The following is a 24,529-nucleotide window of genomic DNA, read 5'->3' on the forward strand; positions in this document are numbered from 1 at the left end:
TTTTTGGTGGTTTTTGTTTTTTCAGAAATTCACTTTTCAATCCTTAAAACAAAATCATTAAAAGGGAAAAAAAAAAAAACATAGCGCACAGAAGAAAGGTTAAACACTTAAACTACTCAGAGAAGAAGAGTAGAAGACCCTCTCAGTGCCGGCTCCAGCATTTTGCGGCGGTTTTCTCTCCCTCCCTCCTCTCTCGACGCAGTCCACAGAGAATTTCTGGTACGCTTAACAAATCATTCGTGCCTTCTCTCCCACTTGTGTAATTTGATTCGGTATTTATTGTTTTTTTTTTATTCTTTTGATTTATTCTCTTGTGGCTATTCAACTTTTACGATGCACTCTTATGGGACTTGGTGCTTGTTTGTGACACATCAATTCATTCATGGCTCTTTCGGTTTTGGGTAGTGATAGTGAGTGCTAATCCCTAATTTGGCAAATGAAAATGAGGACTTTTGCTGCAATTCTATCTGCCATGTATTGCATTGGATCTTTGCTTGGCCTTCTTTATTGTTCAATTGTGTTTGGTGTTAGTCAAATTCAAAACAGATATATGTTTGTTACTCCTCATTTTTGAGGAAGAAAAACTATACATTATTATTTGTTATATGAATTTTGAGTCTTTACAAATTGTAATGCTTAGAAGGGGAGTCTTGAAGCAACAATTTAAGTTATGTTTGTGTGACCTTTTGTTAGTAGGTTGCCTGTATTACATTCCTTGTGTTGGACACTTTGTTGAACCTTGGGCTACATCGAATGCTTGTCCATCGGGCTTCCTTACGAATTATAGTGCTTAAAATTGTTTATATGTTTAGTATCCGCCTCCATGAGGCTCAGTTGCCACCCCTACTTCATGATTATATGAAGCATGTTGAGCTTGATTGTTTTCTGGTTAGAGTCCTACAGTTAAATTGTTCTCTGGCTGCGTACACTTGCTTCTTATTTCGTCTTCCTACCTTGGGAAGGCATTTTCAGTTTTTTTCCAAACCACCGCATCATTCCCCCCATATCGTGGTATGAATTATCAATACACATTTTCTGGCTTATCGAGTTATGGGTAGCATTTCACATGGAAGCCAATGCTACAGATACTACTATCTATATAGTGGCGAATACTATCGTATGTTAGTTAATTTTGAGTTAGTTAGTTACTTGGCTATAATAGATAGTTACTCAAGTTTCCTGTAGTTACAATTTGTCATTCCATGTCGGCATGACCCATTGCCATCGGTTAGCTTCTCACATGCCCATGAGACCAAACCATTTTGGACACAGCCTGCAAGCTCCTTTGTCCTGCACACTCCTCTAGCATCAGTTAACTGGATGGCTTAAGAGTGGTCACAATCTCCACTGTGTGCCACGCCTCTCCTTAAAAACAATGATAGAAAGACGCATCACCTTAGAAAGTAGCTTCCTTTACCATAGCTAGAAAACATGTCCTTAAGACATTAGGGTGGTATACGGTGTTCCTGTGCTTATTATGATTCTTTGTGTATTGGGTAATTGATGCAATGATCATAAAGGATATTTCTATGGTGTTTCATGTAGTTTTGAAAAGGGGGAGGGGCTTCTTTGTGGTTCATACATTATATTTCATTTTTGAGCTACTTTCTTTCTTTGGGTACACATTGACATTAGTTCTTGCTTTCTAACAAATCTTTTACTGTTATATATTTATTCTACATACGATTCTATCTGCATATTAACTTCTAATGACATCAAAGGACCACTACAATCAACTCATTTAAAGTATTGTCTTGCCTCAATTAATTCATTTCCACTGACTTGTTACTATAACACCAAGCATCATTGACTAGCTTAGTCAGCATGTGATTCTTTCTTTGCAAATGCAGTGTGTATCTCAAGTAGTGCCCATATCACGTGGAAAGCATGAATTTTGCGGCATCATTGTGCAGAAGATTGAATATCAAGGAACTCGTGACAAATGTTCCTGTATATAGAAGCACTAGTGGTATAACTTAATAATTGCTATTTTGGTTATTGGAATGTTACCTTTCAAAGAAGTTAGATTAATGAATTTTTTACACATTACGTTAGATGTTTCTGGAGAAGGTTTGAGTCTTGTGTTCAGGCGTTGGGCTACTAAAAAGACAGCCGGTTCAACAAAGAATGGACGAGATTCAAAACCCAAGAACCTTGGAGTGAAAAAATTTGGTGGGGAGGTATGAGATTCTGCTTTATTTAACATTTAAGCAAGACCATTAATTTATGACCTATAACCATAGAATTGGAACAAAACTTTAACAATCTGGACATGATTCATTTATTTGCAACATTCATTCAGAGGGTGATACCGGGAAATATCATTGTTCGGCAACGCGGCACTCGCTTTCATCCGGGGAACTATGTCGGAATCGGTAAAGATCATACTCTCTTTGCTATGAAAGAGGGATGTGTTAAGTTTGAAAGGAACAAACTGACCGGTCGCAAGTGGGTGCATATTGAGCCCAAGGAAGGTCATGTCCTTCACCCTATGTATACAGATGCTTCTGCCTCCGAACTAAAAGTTGCTGTCTAAGTTTTAAATTACTAACATTCATGGTATGGACTTTATGCCTTTTTTGGTGACAAAAAGCCATTTTAGTTTAGTTCCTCAGCTTATGCAACTTCCTATATTTTCTACCTATATCATACACAATCTTGAAATGATTGCTGGGTTGGTTTTTCAGTGCATCTTCTATGTGCTTGAAGTTCAAATAAAACATGGACATTTGGGGATTCAAAGTTGCTTGTTGGATTTGTTTTTATTTTTCATTTTTGTCAATTAAGATTTTAAGAATCTATCAGCCTATAAAAAACACAATAAATAACACTCAATCAGCCTCTTGCAAGTTGCAATCCGTCGAGCGCAATAGACCCAATGTATTGCAACAAGAGACACAAAGTAATCAGGGATGAGAAACAATCGTCACAAGGCCAGCAGTACCGCAGAAGCGAGGGCGGAGGGAGAGAATTGGGCGGCGCTTTTTAGCAGAGCAGTCTGAGCTCCTGTGCATTTGAGAGCAGCCCCACCTTCTTGACGTTGTTGAGACCCTTCCTCTTTCTCAATCTATATTTGAAATCAAATTTACTTTATTCACATTGAACCTTTGAGTTTACTTTGGTTTCGTTATAATTTTGGAAATCAACCAGATTGTAGGTCGAAGGAATTATAGGTGCTGGAAATGTGTAGATTTGTAGGGAACAAAAGAAGAGGAAGATATGCAAAATTGTCTCTTTTATTTTATTTTTTCTTAGGTAGGTACTGTCAAACTTTTTTGTTGGTGATGAAATAAAGATATAGAATTTTAAAAGCATTCTTGTAAATAAAAAAAAAAAAGAAAGAGCAAAAAACATTTTAAAAACACAGGCGTAGACAACGGATAGTGTGGCGACAATGCAGCTGCAAAACGAGGGAGATAGGTAGGGAAGGATGTGAGATAGAGGTTGAAGGTGGCAGCAGAATACCGATTCGAAGAAAATGACGAGAAAGAGACATCAAGAGAGGGCGATGAGCCAAACTGGATGATGGAGAAACTAGGGGACTTTCTTCACCATGGTTTTGGACAACTGGGGGAACTTGTTTATTGGATAATGGAGAAACTACTCAAACTAGGAGGGTTTCTTCACTATGGTTTTGAACAATTGGGGAATCTCCTCATAAAACTCATCTGTTGAGTGGCAAAATTTGGAAAACGAGTTAATATTTAAAATCGTCCCTGAAAGATACCTCGGTCTCCATATGAGTCCCTGAATGATAAATTTAATCAAAATCATCTCCGAAAGGTGTCGAGCATAACCACGTTAGTCCTTCCGTCAAATCGTCTGCTGAGCTGGCTAACGTCGGGTGACGTGTACCGTGAAGTGCCTGGGTGGCTGAGGTCTACGTGTACCATGGGGTTGCTGACAAGGTAAGTTCGTTTAAAGAAATCAAATCAGTCCCTCAATTTGATGAACCCTAATCCTAAGTGCGATGATAAATAAGTCGCATTCTGAAATTGTTGGATGGCTGGGAGGATGGAGACGGGAAATGGATGTCGTAGTGGTGGGATATCTCTTCGGTCACACGAGAGTAACGGTTCCAGTGCTTCGATGCGAATGAGGAGGAAAAGTCATGAGGAAGCATGTTTCTGCGGGTTGAAGGCTGTGATAAAAAAATCTGGGACAGCAGAGAACCCACACAGATTATTCTACGCATGTTCAAGGTACCGGGTACGTTGTTTTGAAAGTGTTGAAGTTTTTCCATCTTCTTCTGTGTTATTGGGTGTGATTCATTGTATTCTTGTCTGATTTTTGAATTTGCAGAAGGACAATCACTGTAATTACTTTAAGTGGGTTGATGGTAATGACTGTGAAGCAGTGGTTGAAGCAGGTGCTAAGGAAGATTCCAAAACTGAAGGAGGGTGAAGAAGGAGGCATGGAGAATAGATAACTTGGAAGCTGAAGTTAGATATTTGAAACTGTTAGTAATGCTGTGTAAATTCTCTTTTTTCTCTGCTTAATGGCCTAAATTGTGCTCACTAGTGCTTTCATTTTTCTGTTTCGTCTCTGAACTTAGTTCAAGATATGCTGAATTGAATCAGAGATTCTGCTCTTTGTTGTTATTGTTTGAATTATGAATGATCGGTTCTTCTTTCCTTTTTCATTTTCAGGTTTCAAGAGTCGGAACTAGGATTCTCTTAGCAGAGTTTTAGGCCTCAGAGCTGCAAATAAATTAAGGTATGAGACTATTTTGAACTGTGAATCTGGAGCATGTCCCCGGAAGGCGCAAGGGTAATAGTGCTAATGGCAATGGCAATAGTGCTGGATCTGAGCATCAACCTTCTAAGGAAGCATCAAACACTCCAAGTCCAAGGCTTCCCCCTGGAAAATCCACAAATGCTTGTTTCAAACAGGATTCTAAACTTGCAAATAAGATCAGGGCTACAAATAGATCAAACTCTTTCAATGTCAGTGTGGTTAGAAATAAAATGGATGGTGGTAGAGAAAAGAAAGCTGAGAGCATTGTTGAAATTAGGTATAATGTGGAGGAGAAAAAGGTGAACAAGGATAATGATGATGATTATTATGCTTTTTCTGATGCACTTGAAACACTGTCACAAACACAATCATTCTCCATGAACTGCAGTTAGAGTGGTGTGAGCGGTTTGGATACATTGGATGCAAAGAAGTTGGGAACGGTCTCTACTGATCAGCAATAAACAATAAAAACGATTCATCCTTACCTATAAAAGTCGAGATGGCTTCCTCCACTACCAATGCTGCTCCAGGAGACGATCACCGCTGTATTCAGTACCAATACCTCTTCCAGGCTACCGGTCTTCCTACGTTGACGAAGGTTAATGGCCTGCTTCAAGTGTTGGGTCGAAGGCTTAGGGCATAGCTTGACGCAGACGACAAGTTTTGGAGCGAAACAGAGTGAGATGCTTGTTGGCCGAGGGGGTCATGGGTTGCAACGTTTTGAATCTCTTCTGGAGATCAAACGATGTCGTCTCAGCTTCTGGAGGCCATTAATTCAAAACGGCGTCGTTTTGTTACTGTGCCACGCGTAGGGCTGGCAATGGGTAGGGTAGGGTAAGGTTTGGACCCTACCTTAACCCTACCCGCGGGTTGAAAATTTTATTAAAACTCTACCCTACCCTACCCGCGGGTTGAGAATCTCTCAACCCTAACCCTACCCGCACTCTAAAGTTCTAAACCCTACCCTACCCTACCCTACCCGTAGAAATATCAAATTTTTTCAAAGTAAATATAAAATTCAATCATTTCAAATTTTATACATATTAATAACATAAAAAATAACAAACTAATGCTCTAAATTACTAAATTAACTAACTAGTTTAGTGGTTGTTCACTTATTGTAAGTCATTACATAAGAGAGGTTGTGGGCTTAACTCTCACTTCCTTCACTATATATCTAATTTTTATAAAATATGTGTTATATTTGAGGTGCGGATAGGGTAGGGTAGGGTACACCCTAAACCCGTACCCTACCCTACCCGCAGGCATACCCGGACCGTACCCTACCCTACCTGCAGCTGATAGGGTATCCTACCCTACCCGAACGGGTTGGACCGGGTAGGGTACCCGCAGGTAGGGGATGAATTGCCAGCCCTAGGCCCACGCGGGCACTTCACGGTACACGTCACCCGACGTTAGCCAGCTCAGCGGACGATTTGACGGAAGGACTAACGTGGTTATGCTCGACATCTTTCGGGGACGATTTTAATTAAGTTTATCATTCGGGGACTCATATGGAGAATGATGTATCTTTCAGGGACGATTTTGAATATTAACTCAACTTACAAATTATTTTTATTTGGAATAAGTTATCATTTTAATATGAACTATTATGTCACTTGCACTATAAGGAATAGTGTATTTTTTCGACACTAAAAACTGACGGTCTGTAAATCTAATTTTGTACTCCAAATATTTTGAGTGAATTCTAAAATAAATAAAAAAATCTTTTTTTTGTAATATAAATATATATGTATGTGTGCTAGACTGCTAGATAGATATTAAGACAGAGAAATATACTTTAACTTATCTCGTCAAGTTAAATATTTTTATTCTGGTTTAATTAACGGTGAGACTCGATAATTTAACTATTTTGTGGAAAAACATTTTAAAAACACAGGCGTAGACAACGGATAGTGTGGCGACAATGCAGCTGCAAAACGAGGGAGATAGGTAGGGAAGGATGTGAGATAGAGGTTGAAGGTGGCAGCAGAATACCGATTCGAAGAAAATGACGAGAAAGAGACATCAAGAGAGGGCGATGAGCCAAACTGGATGATGGAGAAACTAGGGGACTTTCTTCACCATGGTTTTGGACAACTGGGGGAACTTGTTTATTGGATAATGGAGAAACTACTCAAACTAGGAGGGTTTCTTCACTATGGTTTTGAACAATTGGGGAATCTCCTCATAAAACTCATCTGTTGAGTGGCAAAATTTGGAAAACGAGTTAATATTTAAAATCGTCCCTGAAAGATACCTCGGTCTCCATATGAGTCCCTGAATGATAAATTTAATCAAAATCATCTCCGAAAGGTGTCGAGCATAACCACGTTAGTCCTTCCGTCAAATCGTCTGCTGAGCTGGCTAACGTCGGGTGACGTGTACCGTGAAGTGCCTGGGTGGCTGAGGTCTACGTGTACCATGGGGTTGCTGACAAGGTAAGTTCGTTTAAAGAAATCAAATCAGTCCCTCAATTTGATGAACCCTAATCCTAAGTGCGATGATAAATAAGTCGCATTCTGAAATTGTTGGATGGCTGGGAGGATGGAGACGGGAAATGGATGTCGTAGTGGTGGGATATCTCTTCGGTCACACGAGAGTAACGGTTCCAGTGCTTCGATGCGAATGAGGAGGAAAAGTCATGAGGAAGCATGTTTCTGCGGGTTGAAGGCTGTGATAAAAAAATCTGGGACAGCAGAGAACCCACACAGATTATTCTACGCATGTTCAAGGTACCGGGTACGTTGTTTTGAAAGTGTTGAAGTTTTTCCATCTTCTTCTTGGTTATTGGGTGTGATTCATTGTATTCTTGTCTGATTTTTGAATTTGCAGAAGGACAATCACTGTAATTACTTTAAGTGGGTTGATGGTAATGACTGTGAAGCAGTGGTTGAAGCAGGTGCTAAGGAAGATTCCAAAACTGAAGGAGGGTGAAGAAGGAGGCATGGAGAATAGATAACTTGGAAGCTGAAGTTAGATATTTGAAACTGTTAGTAATGCTGTGTAAATTCTCTTTTTTCTCTGCTTAATGGCCTAAATTGTGCTCACTAGTGCTTTCATTTTTCTGTTTCGTCTCTGAACTTAGTTCAAGATATGCTGAATTGAATCAGAGATTCTGCTCTTTGTTGTTATTGTTTGAATTATGAATGATCGGTTCTTCTTTCCTTTTTCATTTTCAGGTTTCAAGAGTCGGAACTAGGATTCTCTTAGCAGAGTTTTAGGCCTCAGAGCTGCAAATAAATTAAGGTATGAGACTATTTTGAACTGTGAATCTGGAGCATGTCCCCGGAAGGCGCAAGGGTAATAGTGCTAATGGCAATGGCAATAGTGCTGGATCTGAGCATCAACCTTCTAAGGAAGCATCAAACACTCCAAGTCCAAGGCTTCCCCCTGGAAAATCCACAAATGCTTGTTTCAAACAGGATTCTAAACTTGCAAATAAGATCAGGGCTACAAATAGATCAAACTCTTTCAATGTCAGTGTGGTTAGAAATAAAATGGATGGTGGTAGAGAAAAGAAAGCTGAGAGCATTGTTGAAATTAGGTATAATGTGGAGGAGAAAAAGGTGAACAAGGATAATGATGATGATTATTATGCTTTTTCTGATGCACTTGAAACACTGTCACAAACACAATCATTCTCCATGAACTGCAGTTAGAGTGGTGTGAGCGGTTTGGATACTTTGGATGTAAAGAAGTTGGGAACCGTCTTTACTGATCAGCAATAAACAAGAAAAACGATTCATCCTTACCTATAAAAGTCGAGATGGCTTCCTCCACTACCAATGCTGCTCCAGGAGACGATCACCGCTGTATTCAGTACCAATACCTCTTCCAGGCTACCGGTCTTCCTACGTTGACGAAGGTTAATGGCCTGCTTCAAGTGTTGGGTCGAAGGCTTAGGGCATAGCTTGACGCAGACGACAAGTTTTGGAGCGAAACAGAGTGAGATGCTTGTTGGCAGAGGGGGTCATGGGTTGCAACGTTTTGAATCTCTCCTGGAGACCAAACGACGTCGTCTCAGCTTCTGGAGGCCATTGATTCAAAACGGCGTCGTTTTGTTACTGTGCCACGCGGGCACTTAACGGTACACGTCACCCGACGTTAGCCAGCTCAGCGGACGATTTGACAGAAGGACTAACGTGGTTATCCTCGACATCTTTCGGGGACGATTTTGATTAAGTTTATCATTCGGGGACTCATATAGAGAACGAGGTATCTTTCAGGGACGATTTTGAATATTAACTCTTTGGAAAACTCATTTCTTGGTCGTGAAATTTTTGCTCAATTTTGACGCACTACCAACTCATTATTAGTTATTTACTTAAGCAAGCATATGCAAAATCAAAATACAGTGTTGTTTCTTTGGTCAATGCAAAATACAGTTTATGACAATATTTGATTAGAGTGACTCACAGCACTCCCACTTTCGGAAAACTTTTTTTAAAAAAAAAAATTAATTGCATACATCACAACCCAGTACTATTGCTGGACTTTCAATACTGGAAAGGCTATTACATCTCGAATGCTGGGAGAATTTGTCAAAAGCATCACGATCCTGTCAATTCCAAGTCCCTGAAAAAGAAAACGCAAGAGTTTGTTGCATAAATAATGCAAGAGATTGATATTGGAAAGCATAACTTGTACACAAAATAGAAGATTACTATTACTAACTATATCGTTGTAATACACAGGCATGTTGATTCATCAACGACCACATGCATGAATCCACTAATATTAGCATAATTCAAAAGGAAATCAGTAAATTACATCAAAACCAGAAACCTGCCAAAACACAAATACAGAGACATGACATCGATATCAAAGGTAATAGCAATACTAATCACATTCTGGTCTTACAGAACTATTTACTTATGGGATTTGACTTGTATGCACAGTCAGGGTAGTAGAACGTTTTTACACAAATCCAATCATGCATTACAAATACAAATGTTAGCGCAACTAAACTCTCTTATTTATCTAAAGCAAACTTGTGGGGTTTGAGATTTAAACCAAGCATGACTCCACTTTTAAGACACGAGTCTGTGAACTTGACCTGTTACCAGAGAAGATTTTAAGAAAGGAGAAATACTAGTTGCTGTGGACATAATTAGTGTCTTCAATTGTCAGATTTCAGCTTTCATGCTGCTAGAAGAAGAATTCCTTCCTCCGAAGATGGTATTTTTACCCTTTACAGTAGCAGGATGAGACAAAAAGAGAGGAGAACACAGATCAAGGGTGAGATTGGTATTATGGAGTAAGAATGGATTACTCCAGGAGGATAGTATAATGTTTTCCTTCAAATAGGTACCAACCTTAAAAACTCTAGGTAAAAATTGTCAAACAAAACCATTCTCTTACTCATCTAGGATAGTAACAACATAAGGACAGGAAAACTGGAAAATAGATTCTAATACCATTCCAGAGGCTGGAGGCATTCCATACTCCAAAGCTGTTAGAAAGTCGTCATCAAGAGTAACTTCATATAAGTCATCCTCGTTTTCCGTCCCTTCCTTCTTATCGGCATTTCTTGAAGCAGCCTCAGCTCTCTTCTTTTCATGTTGTCTAACTTGATCCTCTAAGCGACCTCTCTGCCAAGTACCAGCAAAAAAGAAAATGCCCGCCCGTGCACACACACACACATATCAAAATCCATTCACTGTTCATCAATTTACTTCAGTCAAAGTAAGAGTCACTACACTTCAAATATAATGCAGGATAAATAAGAAAAGTTAGAACTGATTACTAGGTAGTATAAAAAGAGAGTATGGTAGAAAGAGCTAGAAAGAAGGATGCCTTTTGATAATTTGTAGAGATTAGTTTCTTGGGAGAGTCTGAAACCTATTTTCTAATATATATAAAGGGCACCTGAATTACCCTCTAAAAGAAAGAACGTGAAATAAAATAAAATCAAGCAGGAAAACCAAAACCAAACAAATCTCACCTGATCTATAGGATCAGTCAGTTCCGAGAATGCATTGCCTATCTCACGGCCACAAATGAATAGTTCAAATCTCTCAGTCAAACCTATGGATCTAATGGAGGATCAAAGGTAAGATAGAGGAAAGCATTAAAACAGGAAGCATACTTAATCTGATTGCTTATGGCATTATTATTATAAGCAATTGCACATCATTGTATCTCAGAAAATATATAGTAGTATGAATATAAACAACTCTAAAAATATCAGCTACTGGAAGAAAGGAAAAGGATATCATAGTTTAATATTCAGTTTAAATTAAAACACTGAAATTGTGAACCCTACTTTATCTTTTGTTTATACCCATTATGATTTTTAACATATTAACATTTCAATATTTCATAGAACTTACGGTTGAACATATTGAATAAAAGCAAGTAAAATTATTAGATATGTTCTACAATGTTTATACCTTCGGTGTGGTTTGGCCAGTGGAGATATTTCAATTGGATAGTCTAAAACAAATATAGGTTGGATGAGCTTTGGTTCTACAACAACCTCAAAGACCTAACCAAAATAAATAAATAAATAAAATAACTTGTTAGTATATCAAGAAAAATGATAATATAACAAGTGCCAAAAGTGCAATCAGAAAGAATGTGAGCATCAACTTAAAAGTACAAGTGTGATTACTTGCAAAAAGACAAAGTTTTGCAAATAAACGGAATCAAACAAATGGATGCAAATAGATAATTAAAGGTGAGGGAAACCAACCTCATTAAGTAGATGGCCAACAGATTGGCAAGCTTCAATCGAAGCTTTGTCCTTGGCATCAAGATTGTTTCCAAGGGTACTAAGAGTAACTTTCTTTGCAACTTCAAGATCATATCCCAATTCACTAAAATCAATGCCGGAAACTTCTTTAACAAGGTTGTGCATGGTCTCCCTCCTCCAAGGTCTCTCCAGACATATCTCAACTCCCTGCATAGAGTCATTGCACCAGCATCAACAGATTTGTTTTTCACAACAAAATCACAAGAGAAGAAATCTATCATACATAACGCACCACAACTCAAGGTTATATATAATAAGAACAGTTGCAACCTGATAATCTAGGGTAAGTTTCCCAAGAACTGCTAGGGCACATTGAGTGACAATCTCCTCTGCCAAATTCATCATGCTTTGGTAGTCTGAGTATGCTTCATACATCTAAAATTCAACTAACATCAATACATATCAGAATGTCATTCAAGATCAACTGAGAATTATAAGGCATACAAGAATGCAAAATACCATATAGTATAATATTTGTAAAGCAACTAGCTTGAAACCTTAAGCTACAACAAGATTAGGGGAAGCATCATGCATGCCTATTGTAAGTAACAAAGAAGACTTAAAACAAATTAAGGTTCCTTTAAAACAATAATTGTTGATCTATGACAAGATTCAACAGTGTTTTATGATTGCTATTGGGTCCATTCAATTAAGATTCAAGAAAAGTACTTAATAGAAGTAGAAGCACAGAAAGAAAATTGTTTTGCATTTGGACATAAGCTGATAAGCATAAATGTATTTTTTATCATATAACCAGAAATTGTTAAATTGTTTGAAGATGACAAATATTTCTTAGTCAAGTACTTTTCTCATATAAAATTACAAGGAATGAGGGAGGGGGAGAGTGAGAAATGAGTGATATTTAAAAGACGAAAAAAAATAAGTTACAGGTTCCTGTATTGTGAAGTGAAATTTCTTTCTTATCGGTTCTGATTCCGGGAGAAGTAGCTCCTTATCTATTTCTAAGGAAAGCAAAAAGGCATATTATTTTCTACTATATATATATATATAAACACAAAGAAACAACAATTGTTTAAAAGGGTAACTTTCATCCGCCAAAATCACAAACAAATGCATTCAGTGACAAACTAAGACAACCCTTTTTCTGCTTGAGTTTACATCTGTTAATGTAAAACTGGAAGCAAAGTATGACATGCAAGATCATATATATCTGAGGAAACCAAACTTCACAAGATTAAAATGTTACCTCTATTGTTGTAAATTCAGGATTATGACGAGTTGAAATTCCTTCATTTCTAAATATTCGCCCAATCTCATATACCTTTTCAAATCCACCAACCTGTGACAAAGAAAAAAGTTGAAGTCATTAACAAATTGACATAATCAAGATAAAAGTTTTCCAAGAATTTCACAGCTAAACTAAATGAAATTTCCATTCAGCAAAAGAAGCAAGATTCTAATTTCTATTTCACCAATACAAAAATAGCCAAACATGCTCTAAAAAATATTGAAAAAACGAACAAGGAAGATCATGACTAATAATCTTATTCCAATGCACTAAATTCAGAGTGAATACCAAAACATATCTCCCTCTATAAAAACATAGCATTACCTCATAAGATGATAAAAAGTAAAAAAGATATGTACACCCCTCTGTTTGAACACATACCAGACAAGGAGTTTTACACTAAAAAATATTTCAAACCTCACCAGCATTCTCTTCAGATGTAATTCAGTTGCAATTCTCAAATATAAGTCCCTTCCAAGAGAATTATGATGTGTAATAAATGGTCTGGCTTCGGCTCCCCCAGCTGCTCCCTAGTCAATGGAAACTAATCAGGGAAGCTATACTCCATGTACAAGATACCAGAGAATGAGAGCCAGAAAAAAAAATATATCAACAACTAAAAGAGTCCCCATAAATTGTGTACGTTTGTTTGCTTTCATATAGAAAAAATAGTGTAAATATACTCAAATTAACGCACCTGCAAAACTGGGGTTTCAACTTCAATGTAACCTAAAGAATCCATTGTTCTCCGTATCTCTGATACAACCTAATTGAATGGAATTTGCACATTAATACAAATAGGAGAATGTGAGCTAACAATCTCTGAAACAAAAATTTAAAATCTTGTTTCAAAACTTAAATTATGGAGGCTTCAAATTTAAAAAGCTTGCTAAGCTCCTTGGACCCATAAATTTGTCTCCTATGAAACTCATTTTTGGTACCTTTGATGAATGTTGGGTTTATACTTGGCAAATTGAATTTTTTTTATCAGTTTTTATTGAATAGATTTGTTGGTTTTTCAGAGCAGATTAGCAGAAAGGATTAAAGGAAGCCAAATATTAAGGCAATGTTCTCCCAATGACGTTGTTTGGCATATTTTTTTCGAGCATAACTCACATCTTTAATGGAAGGCTTGCGCACAAGCAGGTCATGTGGGATAAGATTAAACATCTTCTGGTGTCTACCCAGTGTAAGGCACATAGTCTGCTTAGAGGGATCTCTCAGATAAGCAGAGTGATTGGAGATCTTTGCTCTTTTCTTTTTTGATTGTTCCTTTATCTATATTGAGGTTTTCTTATCCTCTCTCCTCTATCCTCAATAAAGAATAAAATAAAATAAAAAATAATAAAGAGGGGGGAATTCTCTAGAAGTTAAACCACCTTTGCTCTTTTGCGGAAAACATCTGCTACCTCTGGATTTGCAATCATATCTACGTATCTAAACACAACAAACAAGAAAAAAATATTTGAAGAGCCAAATTTCAATTCAGGCGGAGTGGGGAAGGATAATTAGAGACCATCATCGAAATAAAATGGAACAGGAAATACTAAAAAATAAGAAACAAACAGAAGTGATAAAAAGTTAAAAAATAAAAATAAATAAATATAGATGAAAATATTCATCATCACCCCTGCAAAAAGGAGACTAAATGAGATAAATGATAAGTTAATTTAGATGTATACAACCTCATAAAAATTTTTGGACTATCATATAATATGTGTTGATAACTCAATATCTCATTTAACAATTTTAGTCACTTAAAAAACCAGAGGTGTAGAATTTTACTAAATTACATGTGAGCACATCATTGGATTCCTTTGTAAAGTTATATTACACATACAGTAGATTAAAATCTAGTACAATATAAAGTGGTTGATTTTGATATGGCCTGTGTAATTTAAACTTGAGTTAACAAGAAATGAGATGTCAAATTGATTAAATTATGAGGAAATACCCAGTACAAAGAATTGCAGTCAAAAGAATATCTCTGAAAAAATACTTAATGCATCAATATATAATAGAACTATAAAAAAGCTATTCAAACCCTTCCTGTAGCCCCAAAGTAATATACATAAATTAAAAGATGTAAACGAAGGAATTAACACAAATTAAAATGCAATCTTACCTTTGGCGATAGCGTTTATCTATATCAGTTAAGCCATGATATTTGTCAGGTAGTGGAAGCAGAGATTTGGTAAGGATTGCAAAAGAAAGGACACACACAGAAAGTTCTCCTGCAAAAGGAAAAACAAGAAATCATAAAGTATAATGATAACAGGCTAACAGGCAATTTCAAAATACTCCCGACCCCTTTCACATTTTTGAAACTATTATACTACTTAAGAAGAAAAAGAAATGAAGGCAACTATCTAAAACACAATGTATAAATAAAACTAGGAACAATATATATTTCAAATAGTATTATTCTATGGGCTACTGAAAGTTTTGGTAGCTTGCTTTTTCATGTGTATGACCAAAAGTCCAAAACACTGTAAGCTCACAATTGCTTCCCATTTATGTAACGCATAACATAGATGGAAGAAGAAAATTAGATAAATTTCAATTAAAGAAGAAGAAAATCTATTTAAGACACCTACTGAATTTTACCTTTCTCTGTGCGTTTTATTGAACCTCTTGCACCTAGTATATCACCAATATCAACATGAGCTTTCAACTGTTCAAACTGGTCATCTATGAGTCTCTCCTTATCACAATAGAGCTGAAATCATTGATTTCAACAACTTCAGTTAGCAGCTGTCATAACATTCACTCTGAAGCAGAAATACAACCTCTACCATATCTAAGAATAAAAAATTGCATCTAAGTACAAAGATTCAAACCAGAAAACAATGAACAAATACACTACTAACATATTAAAAAAATAAATAAATAAATAAGAAACTCTAACATTATTTAGTTCAAAGATACATAGAATGTAGAGAAGGCAATAGAAAACCTGAATTGTCCCAGAATCATCTCTTAGTGTCAAAAAAGCAAGCTTGCCGAATGCTCTTCTAGCAACAATTCTTCCTGCAATTGATACATGGTCATTCTCACCGTTTGCTTCCTCACCATTTCCCAGATCTCTATATATATCTTGCAGCTGATTAGCACTGTGAGTTTTCTCCCATCCATAAGCATATGGATCAAGCCCTTTACTTCTCAGTTCTTCAACCTACAAAACAACCTCGAAGAAGGGTCCTATAAGAAGACAATCTCAAACCAAAACCATTAAGCATTTTAGTCCTCTAGCAAGCCAACCATCAATAAAGATCCATCATGTTCAAAACTGTTGCCCATTCTAACCCTAATGAGAATCCAATCCAAACAATGATATTTGATATCTTACATTCAATTTCCCATCAAATCCTCTAAGAGGCAAAAAAAAATATATATATAGTCAAATAAAATCTAGCATAAGAATTTTTTTTTTTTAACAAAAGAGAGTAAAAGAAAGACATTTCTCATATCATTGAGCTAACTTTTGATACACCAACAATATTAAAACTTTTTTACATTGTCATCATTCTTTTGGATAATCATTCGAGTATTGAGCGTGTCAATGTAATATAATTAAACATAAATCCTTTCTAGTTTCAAACTTTTCTCAAATTCTAAACAACCAGCTAAAATTAAATCGATAGGGACAGTATGTAACTAAAAGGCAGCTCCACATTAACCATTTCTTCGCGCATCAGATAAACACTGATCCTAAGATAAAAATAAATCAATGAAAACATAAAAAAAGAAAAAAATAGAATCTTCATTACACTTAAGAGCCAAGGCTTACCTTCCTCAAGCGAATGGCTCGAACAGCCTCCCTATCGGAAGTCGAAGTGGTCGGAGACGCCGGGGCACGGCGGTTGCGTCCAGCAGTCCTGGAAGCAGCTCCGGTGGGTTTGTCGACGTCGGGGGCGGAGGAAGAGGCGGTTGAAGAAGAAGAAGAAGAAGAGGAGGAGCGGAGAAGGAGGGTACGAGGTGTTCGACGAAATGCGTAAGAGGTGATTGAAGTAGTTGAGTGAAGTAAGTGCCTCTTGAGTGGTTGGCTTGTTAGGTTCCACAGTTTAAGCGCTTCCATTGTCTTGTGACTCACTGAGTCACTGACTCGCGCTCTTCTTCTTCCTCTTCTCAGCTGCTTTATCTATGTACCTGCTGTGGCTGAGTCAACACACGGGAACTGCTAATTTTAAATGTTTTTTTTAATGTTTTTAATACACCTTTTTTTTAACTAGTATACTGTATAAGAATACGGAAATGCTCTGCATCCATGTATTTTTTACATGGTTGTTAACCAAGTAATTTTTTTTCCACACGCGCGTCTCCCACCCGTCACTCGTTTGTCATACACGCGCTACATATAACGTGTTGCAACCTAAAGTTTTGCTCAATGTAAACCTTCTGCTCCAACGTAAACCTCCTTCTCTGCTCGTATTCTTTCTTATTGATCTGCATTGCCTTCGTCGTTCTTCTCTGGTCGCGTTCATCTTCTCGTTTTCTTATTTCGATCTGGTTGCATTTAACTTCTTCCTATTCTTCTTCGTTTTCTTCTTCGATCTGTACTTCTGAATCGAAACAATAAATGACTCAACTTCAAATCAGGAGAGCGATTTGGATTACTCTTTTGAAACGAATCAAACTGACAAAGTTTGGATTATTCAATTTTGAATCAAATTGAATGGAATGCAATTGCTAATTTGAATTGAATTAAATGGACGGAGGTGTACTGAATTGAATTGATAATATGTAAATTGTAGGCAGAGTTATTTGAATTTGATTTTATATAATGGATTATGTTTCGTTCACTCAGTACTATACAATTGTTTCACTATGAGTACTGTGTTCGGTTCATTCTGCAGAAAGCTGTTTGAATTTGATTTTATATAATGGATTATGTTTCGTTCACTCAGTATTATACAATTGTATTGTGTTCGGTTCACCATGAGTATTGTGTTCGGTTCATTCTGCATTATTCAAAACTCTTCTTCCTCACCTTTTACTGCTTCTTCACCAGAGAGAGAAGGAGAAAAAGACAAAAAAATACAACAACAACAAAAGAATTATGATAGGGTTTCAGGGTTTAGGGTTTTAGGATTTAGGGTTTATGGTAGGGGTGGCAAAGCGGGCCGGCCCATTTAATAAAAAAATAAAAATCTTCGCCCCAGCGGACCGGCCCGCCCCGCCCCGCCAAAACCCGCCAATTTGGCGGTGCGGGTTTGGCGAATTTTTTTTTAATTTGACGGGCTCCAAATCCTAGCCCGACCCGCCTTTTTTAGCGGGTTTAGCGGATCGGCCCGACGGGCTCGACCCATTTTGTCACCCCTAGTTTATGGGTTCAGGGTTCAGTATGTTTCAAACTTTCGGTTCGCCCCGTGTATTAATTTCGGTTCACCGTGTTCATGGTTGAGGGTTTAGGGTTTAGGGTTCAGGGTTTTAGGGGTTTAGGATTTACAGTAGGGTTCAGGGTTTAGGGTTCAAAGTTCAGTGTTCAGGTTCGAGTTCAGGGTTTAGGGTTTAGGGTTTAGGATTTAGCATTCAGGGTTTAGAATTCAAAGTTCAGGGTTCGGGTTCAGGGTTTAGGGTTTAGGGTTTAGGTTTTAGGGTGTAGGGTTTAGGTTTTAAGGATTTATGGTTTATGGGTTCAGGATTCAGTGTTCAGGTTCTGATTTTAGTGTTTAGGGTTTAGGGTTTAGGGTTCAGTGTTTAGATGTTCATAATTTTTTGGTAAACATGAGAGCGATTTGGATTACTCTTTTGAAATGAATCAAACTGACAAAGTTTGGATTATTCAATTTTGAATCGAATTGAATGGAATGTAATTGCTAATTTGAATTGAATTAAATAGACGAAGTTGTACTGAATTGAATTGAATTGATATTATTTGAATTTGATTTTATATAATGGATTATGTTTCGTTCACTCAGTACTATAAGTATACAATTGTATTGTGTTCGGTTTACCATGAGTACTATGTTCGGTTCACCATGAGTACTGTGTTTGGTTCATTCTGCAGAAAGTTGTTTGAATTTGATTTTATATAATGGATTATGTTTCGTTCACTTAGTACTATACAATTGTATTGTGTTTGGTTCACCATGAGTACTATGTTCGGTTCACCATGAGTACTGTGTTTGGTTTATTCTGCACTATTCAAAACTCTTCTTCCTCACCTTCTACTGCTTCTTCACGAGAGAGAGAAGGAGAAAAAGACAAAAAAATACAGCAGCAACAACAACAAAAGAATGACAATAAGGAGAAAACACGTGAAGAAGAAGGAACGCAAAAAAGGAGAAGGAGGAACGCGAAGAAGAAGGCGAAAAAGAAGAAGACGCTTCGTGCGTAAACGAGCGTGAGAAGAAGAAGAAGAAGAAGAAGAAGAAGAAGAAGAAGAAGAAGAAGAAGAAGCGTGGAGGAGAAGAAGCGTTGGGTAAGAGCGATTTCGTGTGTGTTGGGCGCGTGTATTTCACGTTTTATTTAATGGTATTAGTTTTTTTGGTGTTGGGCCAACTTGGTTACATGGTTAAATATATGTGTAGCATCCCTGATAAGAATATATGAATATAATACATTAAAAATAGGGCAAAATGTATATATAAACCAATTCGAGAATATATGAATATAATACATTAAAAATAGGGCAAAATGTATATATAAACCAATTGGAGGCCAATATTACACATATCTACCAAAATGAAAAATATTACAAGGATCTACTAAGTGTTTTTATGTAATTCGAATGAGACCCATTCGAATTATAAAATCCAATACTAATTCGAGACGAGATGTTTTAGTAATTCAAATGAGGGTGAAACGAACTACATGCACGTGAATATCACTCTCATTCGAAGGGGACTAATTCGAATTACCACAAGTAGCAAGATAATTCGAACTGGTCTCATTCGAATTACTAATGAATGTTCTATAAATATAATTCTGAGTTCAACTTTTTTTTTAATGCATGGAATATAAAATATATTTTTAAATTTTTAAATTATTAATTTTTTAATAAATTTATTTAAATTATATCACAAAAAAATATTTTATTCTATGCAAAATAATTTTAAAAATGGTTTAAAAGATGTTTATCATCTACTTACCTATGTCACTCAGACATTACAAATTTTTATAGTACTCCTAATATCTTTTAAGCCATTTTTTTAAAATTATTTTTCATGGAATAATTTTTTTTTAAATTTTTAAATTATTATTGATTATGTAGAGTATTTTATTTAAAATTTGAGTACATGCATGAATATTTGCATTTAAATTTATTTTTTATTTTTAAATTATTATTGACTATGTAGAGTATTTTATTTAAAATTTGAGTAGATGCATGTATTTACCTAAGTCATTGGGACATTACAAATTTTTATAGTACTTCTAACATTTTTTAAGCTATTTTTTAATTATTTTACATGGAATAAAATATTTTTTATGATATAATTTAAATAAATTTATTAAAAAATATTAATAATTTAAAAATTAAAAAATATATTTTATATTTCATGCATTAAAAAAGAAGCTGAATTCGAACTATATTTAGAGCTTGTTTGGATGAGTTTCTAAAAAAAGATTTTTTTTTGAGTTATTTTTTTTTAAAAGATCTTATGGAAAAGTAAAAGTAATTTTATGTTTGGTTATCTCATGCCAAAAGATCTTTTTATCTATTAATTATGTTTGGGTATAACAATATAAAAGTACTTTTTTGTTTATTTATTACATGAAAAACATCTTTTTTTAAGAGAAAAATATCTTTTAAAAAAAGATGTTTTTTTTTTATTTTTCTAGTACTTTTACTTTACTACTAGAAATTTGCCAAACACACTAAAAAATAAAAAAAGATATTTTTTCATTGAAAAAAGATTTTTTTTTATCAAAATAATGGCGTCCAAACAAGCACTTATAGGGCATTCATTGATAATTCGAATGAGACCAATTCGAATTACCTTGAGCTGCTACTTGTGGTAATTCGAATTAGTCCATTTCGAATTAGAGCTATATTCATGTGCATGTTGTTGGTTTCATCCTTATGCGAATTACTAAAACATTTCGTCCATGCATAATTCGAATTACACTGCTTCGAATTAGTTTTAGATTTTATAATTCGAATGGGTCTCGTTCGAATTACATAAAAATACTTGGTAGATCCTTATAATATTTTTCGTTTCGGTAGACATGTATAATATTGGCCTCTAATTGGTTTATATATGCATTTTACCCTTAAAAATATAAAATTTTAATAATTATTATTGTTGTATATTGATTAATAATAATAATAATTTTTTTAAAATTACATTTTTAATTTAATTATTTTTTCAAAATTTTAATATTAATAGAATAATAATTAACCAATAACACGATGAATTTAATTAAGATTTTTAATCTCATAATAAAATATTGAATCACTGTGAGCTCAAATTAAAATTGTGATATATATACTTCATGGATATATACACGAGCTTTCTACAATTTTTAAATATTATGAACTGAAAATTTCTATTAGAACTAATTAAAAGTTTTGAAAATTTATTTCTGATTAAGTTCAATATTTTGTTCTACATAACAATTCAATTAATAACAGCATTTCGAATATGTTACTTAATTCTAAAATATTAATGCTAGATGACAATAATTTAAGAGATAATACGTCTCGAATATCACCAAATTTTATTTTTTTAAATTTATCTAATAACTTTTTGTCTGGATCCAATTTTCATTTCTTATGTTATAAGGCAAAAGAAAAAAAATAAATTTAAAATATTTGAATTTTTCTCATAATCTTTTATTAGAGAAGATTGCTTTAGATGCATTGGAAATTATTACAACATGTTAAATTAGAAGACAATAATTTTAGAAGCCAAATTTTCTACTCAATAAGTTTTTTGTCCAACTTAATTTCATTTAGTCTATTCAAAAATAGATTATCTCGAGAAGTATCTCTCATTGTATGTTCTCTTTCTTGGTATCTCTCCGAAATCTCCATGATAGTCGAGGGCTTCCCACGATGACGCCACAAGTGGTATCAGAGTATGTTCTCTCACTTGATTCCTCTTCGAAGTCTCTCCGGTGGTCGAGAGCTTCCCACGGTGACCCAACAAGTGGTATCAGAGTATGTTCTCTCACTTGATTCCTCCTCGAAATCTCTCCGGTGGTCGGAGCTCCCACAGTGGCCCAATAAGTAGTATCAGAGTAATTATCTAACTTGGTTCCTCTCTAGAGTCTCCCTAGTGGTCGAAAACTCTCCATGATGACCCAATAAATGGTATTAGAGTATGTTATCTCTAGAAGTTAGTTTCTGATCAAGTTTACTCTCTTGTTCTGCATAACAATTCAATTAATGGCAGTAGCATTTCAAATGTGTTACTTAATTTCAAAGTTTTAATGCTGAGTTGTAATAATTTGAGAGGTAATGTGCCACGAGTATTACCAAATGACACACTTTTATATTATATCCAACAACTCTTTGTCTCGATCCATTTCTCATTTCTTATGTCATAAGACAAAAAAAATTGAAATATTTCGATCCCTCTCATAATCTTTTATCAGAAAGACTCCGAATTGTTGGATGCATTGAAAATCATTACAATATATTAACTTTGAAGGTAATAATTTTAGAAGCTAAATTTTTCACTAAATTGGTATTTTTTCAATCTAACTTCATTTAGTCTATTCAATAATTGATTATCTGAAATATTACCTCTCTTGTTAAGAAATTGTGAAAAAATTCATGTTCTAAATCTAAGTGAAAATGAGTTTTCAATAGCTATATCAAATAGGGTGGGATAAAATATAATTGTGCTCCAATTTTAAGTTGTTGTTACAACATGACAAACATGATTTTTAAGAATAAATAATTTGATTCATTTGGTATTATTATTTCTATGATTTTTTACAATAACTACTGCATTTTTATTTTCACTTATAATCTTTATTCCTATGATCTCAAATTTTGCAGTTGAAACTAAAATATGGACTTTTAATACTATATTCAAATTTTTTTACTTTGTTTATTATTACTATGTAGAGCTACGTGCAATTTCAAAGTCTTTTTTTATGATAAATAGGACAAGAACTTATTGCTCACATTTAAATATGGAGTCATTGATCCTTTTGACTTACTTTTTCTCATGGTCCATTGAGAGAAAAGATTGTTGCCTAATTATGATAACATCATCGACAAAGTCAAAGAGCTCAATCTCCATTGTCCAACAATTTTTTCTAATTATGATAATAATTTTAACAAATTGTGTTGCCTAACAAGTGAACTCAACCTCTCTGCTTTGTTTGATCTTCAATTTCTAAGTTATTTGGATTTGAACAATAATGACATCAACATCATCCAATATTATGATCAGCGTAAAAACTCTTCTAACAACATTCACCATCTTAATTTGTCAAATAATGACAATCTTAAAGCTGATAATATACTCTATGGGATTTCCAATCTTTCTTCTTTGGAGTATCTCGACCTCAGTAGAATTAATCTTCAAAAAGAGACTAATAAAACTCTGTTCAAACCTGCAGAGTTGAATGGTAAACTAATGTAGCAAGTACCATATGAGAGGGAGGCGAAAGAGGCAGCTGAGGGATGAAAAGCTTTCTTACCTATCTCATTACTATTATCCATATATATACAAGAATATTAGACACTCTAACCCTAATTGACATACTCTATCTAATCATCTATATACACCAGGGTACCTCAGGAGTACCTAAGAAGTATCTGATTAATAAAATAAAATACTATTTAATATATAACCTCAATTACATCCCCCCTCAAGCTGGGGCACATGAAAATTGATGAGACCCAGTTTGCCATTATAAGAGAAGAAACTTTTAGGTGACAGTGACTTAGTTAGGATATCAGCAACTTGGTTTATTGAAGAAACTGGAAGAAGCTTAATCAGTCCTTCCTGAACTCTATCACGAATAGTATGACAATCAATCTCTATATGCTTAGTCCTTTCGTAAAAGACTGGATTAGCAGCAATATGGAGAGCGGATTGATTGTCACAGTACATAACAATAGGACGAGAGAGAGGTATTCTAAAGTCTTTCAACAAGTAAGAGAGCCACACTCCCTCACAAGTGGCAAGAGCCATGGCTCTATATTCAGCTTCAGCCGAGGAGCGAGCTACGGTGTGTTGCTTCTTACTTCGCCAAGAAATCAATGACTTTTCAAGAAAGAAACAAAATCTAGATACTGAAAGTCTAGTGTCTGGACAAGCTCCCCAATCTGAGTCAGAGAAGGCAGTGAGTGTGAGATTGTTGGAGGTGGAAAATAACACTCCCTTGGCAGGAGCACCTTTAAGATATCGAAGCACATGCAGAGCAACTTACCAACTGCGAAGCATATATCCGGCCGTGTATTGGTGAGGTAAATTAAACGTCCAATTAGCCGTCTATAAGGTGCAACATCATCAAGAGGAGTTCCTGAAGATTTAGATAGATGACTTGTATAATCTATTGGCGTGGAGGCTGGTTTTGCATTCATCAACCCAAACTCATCAAGTAAGTCAAGTGTATATTTGCGTTGATACATGGCAATGCCCTGCTGACTTCTGACAATTTCCAAACCAAGAAAAAATTTTAATTCGCCAAGATCTTTAATTTTAAATTTGTTATCCAAGAGCTGTTTAATCCTTGCAATTTCTCTCCAATCATCTCCTGCTAAAACTAGGTCATCCACATAAACAAGGATACATGTGAAGCCTGAATCAGATAGTTTAGTGAACAAACAACTATCTGATTTTGATTGAGTATATCCATCTTCAACGAGAATACAACAT

General features: G+C 35.4%; 4 protein-coding genes across 7 annotated transcripts; 3 read left to right on the forward strand and 1 right to left on the reverse strand.

Annotated features, from left to right (window-relative positions):
- Positions 59-2,742, forward strand: LOC107618723 (50S ribosomal protein L27). 2 transcript variants are annotated; one of them, XM_021112114.1, is made up of 4 exons: positions 59-219; positions 1,824-1,969; positions 2,056-2,180; positions 2,303-2,742. In XM_021112114.1, exons 2-4 carry the CDS (start codon positions 1,888-1,890, stop codon positions 2,534-2,536), a joined length of 441 nt encoding a protein of 146 aa, XP_020967773.1. In that variant the 5' UTR covers positions 59-219; positions 1,824-1,887; the 3' UTR covers positions 2,537-2,742. The 2 variants fall into 2 exon arrangements, with proteins under 2 accessions (XP_020967773.1, XP_016176346.1); XM_016320860.2 differs by having other exon boundaries at positions 1,851-1,969.
- Positions 3,622-4,456, forward strand: LOC110266994 (uncharacterized protein At4g04775-like). The gene is made up of 2 exons (XM_021112115.1): positions 3,622-4,209; positions 4,303-4,456. Exons 1-2 carry the CDS (start codon positions 4,003-4,005, stop codon positions 4,402-4,404), a joined length of 309 nt encoding a protein of 102 aa, XP_020967774.1. The 5' UTR covers positions 3,622-4,002; the 3' UTR covers positions 4,405-4,456.
- LOC110266995 (uncharacterized protein At4g04775-like) lies at positions 6,963-7,726 on the forward strand. The gene is made up of 2 exons (XM_021112116.1): positions 6,963-7,479; positions 7,573-7,726. Exons 1-2 carry the CDS (start codon positions 7,273-7,275, stop codon positions 7,672-7,674), a joined length of 309 nt encoding a protein of 102 aa, XP_020967775.1. The 5' UTR covers positions 6,963-7,272; the 3' UTR covers positions 7,675-7,726.
- LOC107618388 (lysine--tRNA ligase, chloroplastic/mitochondrial) lies at positions 9,029-16,923 on the reverse strand. 3 transcript variants are annotated; one of them, XM_016320440.2, is made up of 14 exons: positions 16,534-16,922; positions 15,700-15,918; positions 15,351-15,462; positions 14,869-14,977; positions 14,123-14,180; positions 13,441-13,509; positions 13,166-13,273; positions 12,702-12,794; positions 11,765-11,869; positions 11,435-11,641; positions 11,133-11,227; positions 10,685-10,775; positions 10,158-10,331; positions 9,029-9,315 (listed from the first exon to the last, which is right to left on the reverse strand). In XM_016320440.2, the coding sequence occupies exons 1-14, from the start codon at positions 16,819-16,821 to the stop codon at positions 9,223-9,225; spliced, it is 1,821 nt and encodes a 606-aa protein (XP_016175926.1). In that variant the 5' UTR covers positions 16,822-16,922; the 3' UTR covers positions 9,029-9,222. The 3 variants fall into 3 exon arrangements, with proteins under 3 accessions (XP_016175926.1, XP_020967771.1, XP_020967772.1); XM_021112112.1 differs by lacking the exons at positions 9,029-9,315; positions 10,158-10,331 and adding an exon at positions 10,343-10,440 and having other exon boundaries at positions 16,534-16,923; XM_021112113.1 differs by lacking the exons at positions 9,029-9,315; positions 10,158-10,331 and adding an exon at positions 10,345-10,435 and having other exon boundaries at positions 16,534-16,923.

Source organism: Arachis ipaensis, chromosome B09 (assembly GCF_000816755.2).
Source record: "Arachis ipaensis cultivar K30076 chromosome B09, Araip1.1, whole genome shotgun sequence".
Lineage (NCBI taxonomy): Eukaryota > Viridiplantae > Streptophyta > Magnoliopsida > Fabales > Fabaceae > Arachis > Arachis ipaensis.

Bases quoted from the DNA above. Each gene is read 5' to 3' on its own strand.
- LOC107618723 (XM_021112114.1), top strand. From the start codon at position 1,888: ATGAATTTTGCGGCATCATTGTGCAGAAGATTGAATATCAAGGAACTC. The intron at 1,970-2,055 runs GTATAACTTAAT...ACATTACGTTAG, and splicing joins TGTATATAGAAGCACTAGTG to ATGTTTCTGGAGAAGGTTTG. The intron at 2,181-2,302 runs GTATGAGATTCT...ACATTCATTCAG, and splicing joins TGAAAAAATTTGGTGGGGAG to AGGGTGATACCGGGAAATAT.
- LOC110266994 (XM_021112115.1), top strand. From the start codon at position 4,003: ATGGCTGGGAGGATGGAGACGGGAAATGGATGTCGTAGTGGTGGGATA. The intron at 4,210-4,302 runs GTACGTTGTTTT...TTGAATTTGCAG, and splicing joins ACGCATGTTCAAGGTACCGG to AAGGACAATCACTGTAATTA.
- LOC110266995 (XM_021112116.1), top strand. From the start codon at position 7,273: ATGGCTGGGAGGATGGAGACGGGAAATGGATGTCGTAGTGGTGGGATA. The intron at 7,480-7,572 runs GTACGTTGTTTT...TTGAATTTGCAG, and splicing joins ACGCATGTTCAAGGTACCGG to AAGGACAATCACTGTAATTA.
- LOC107618388 (XM_016320440.2), bottom strand. From the start codon at position 16,821: ATGGAAGCGCTTAAACTGTGGAACCTAACAAGCCAACCACTCAAGAGG. The intron at 15,919-16,533 runs GTAAGCCTTGGC...GTTGTTTTGTAG, and splicing joins GAGCCATTCGCTTGAGGAAG to GTTGAAGAACTGAGAAGTAA. The intron at 10,776-11,132 runs GTATAAACATTG...ATCCTCCATTAG, and splicing joins CTGGCCAAACCACACCGAAG to ATCCATAGGTTTGACTGAGA.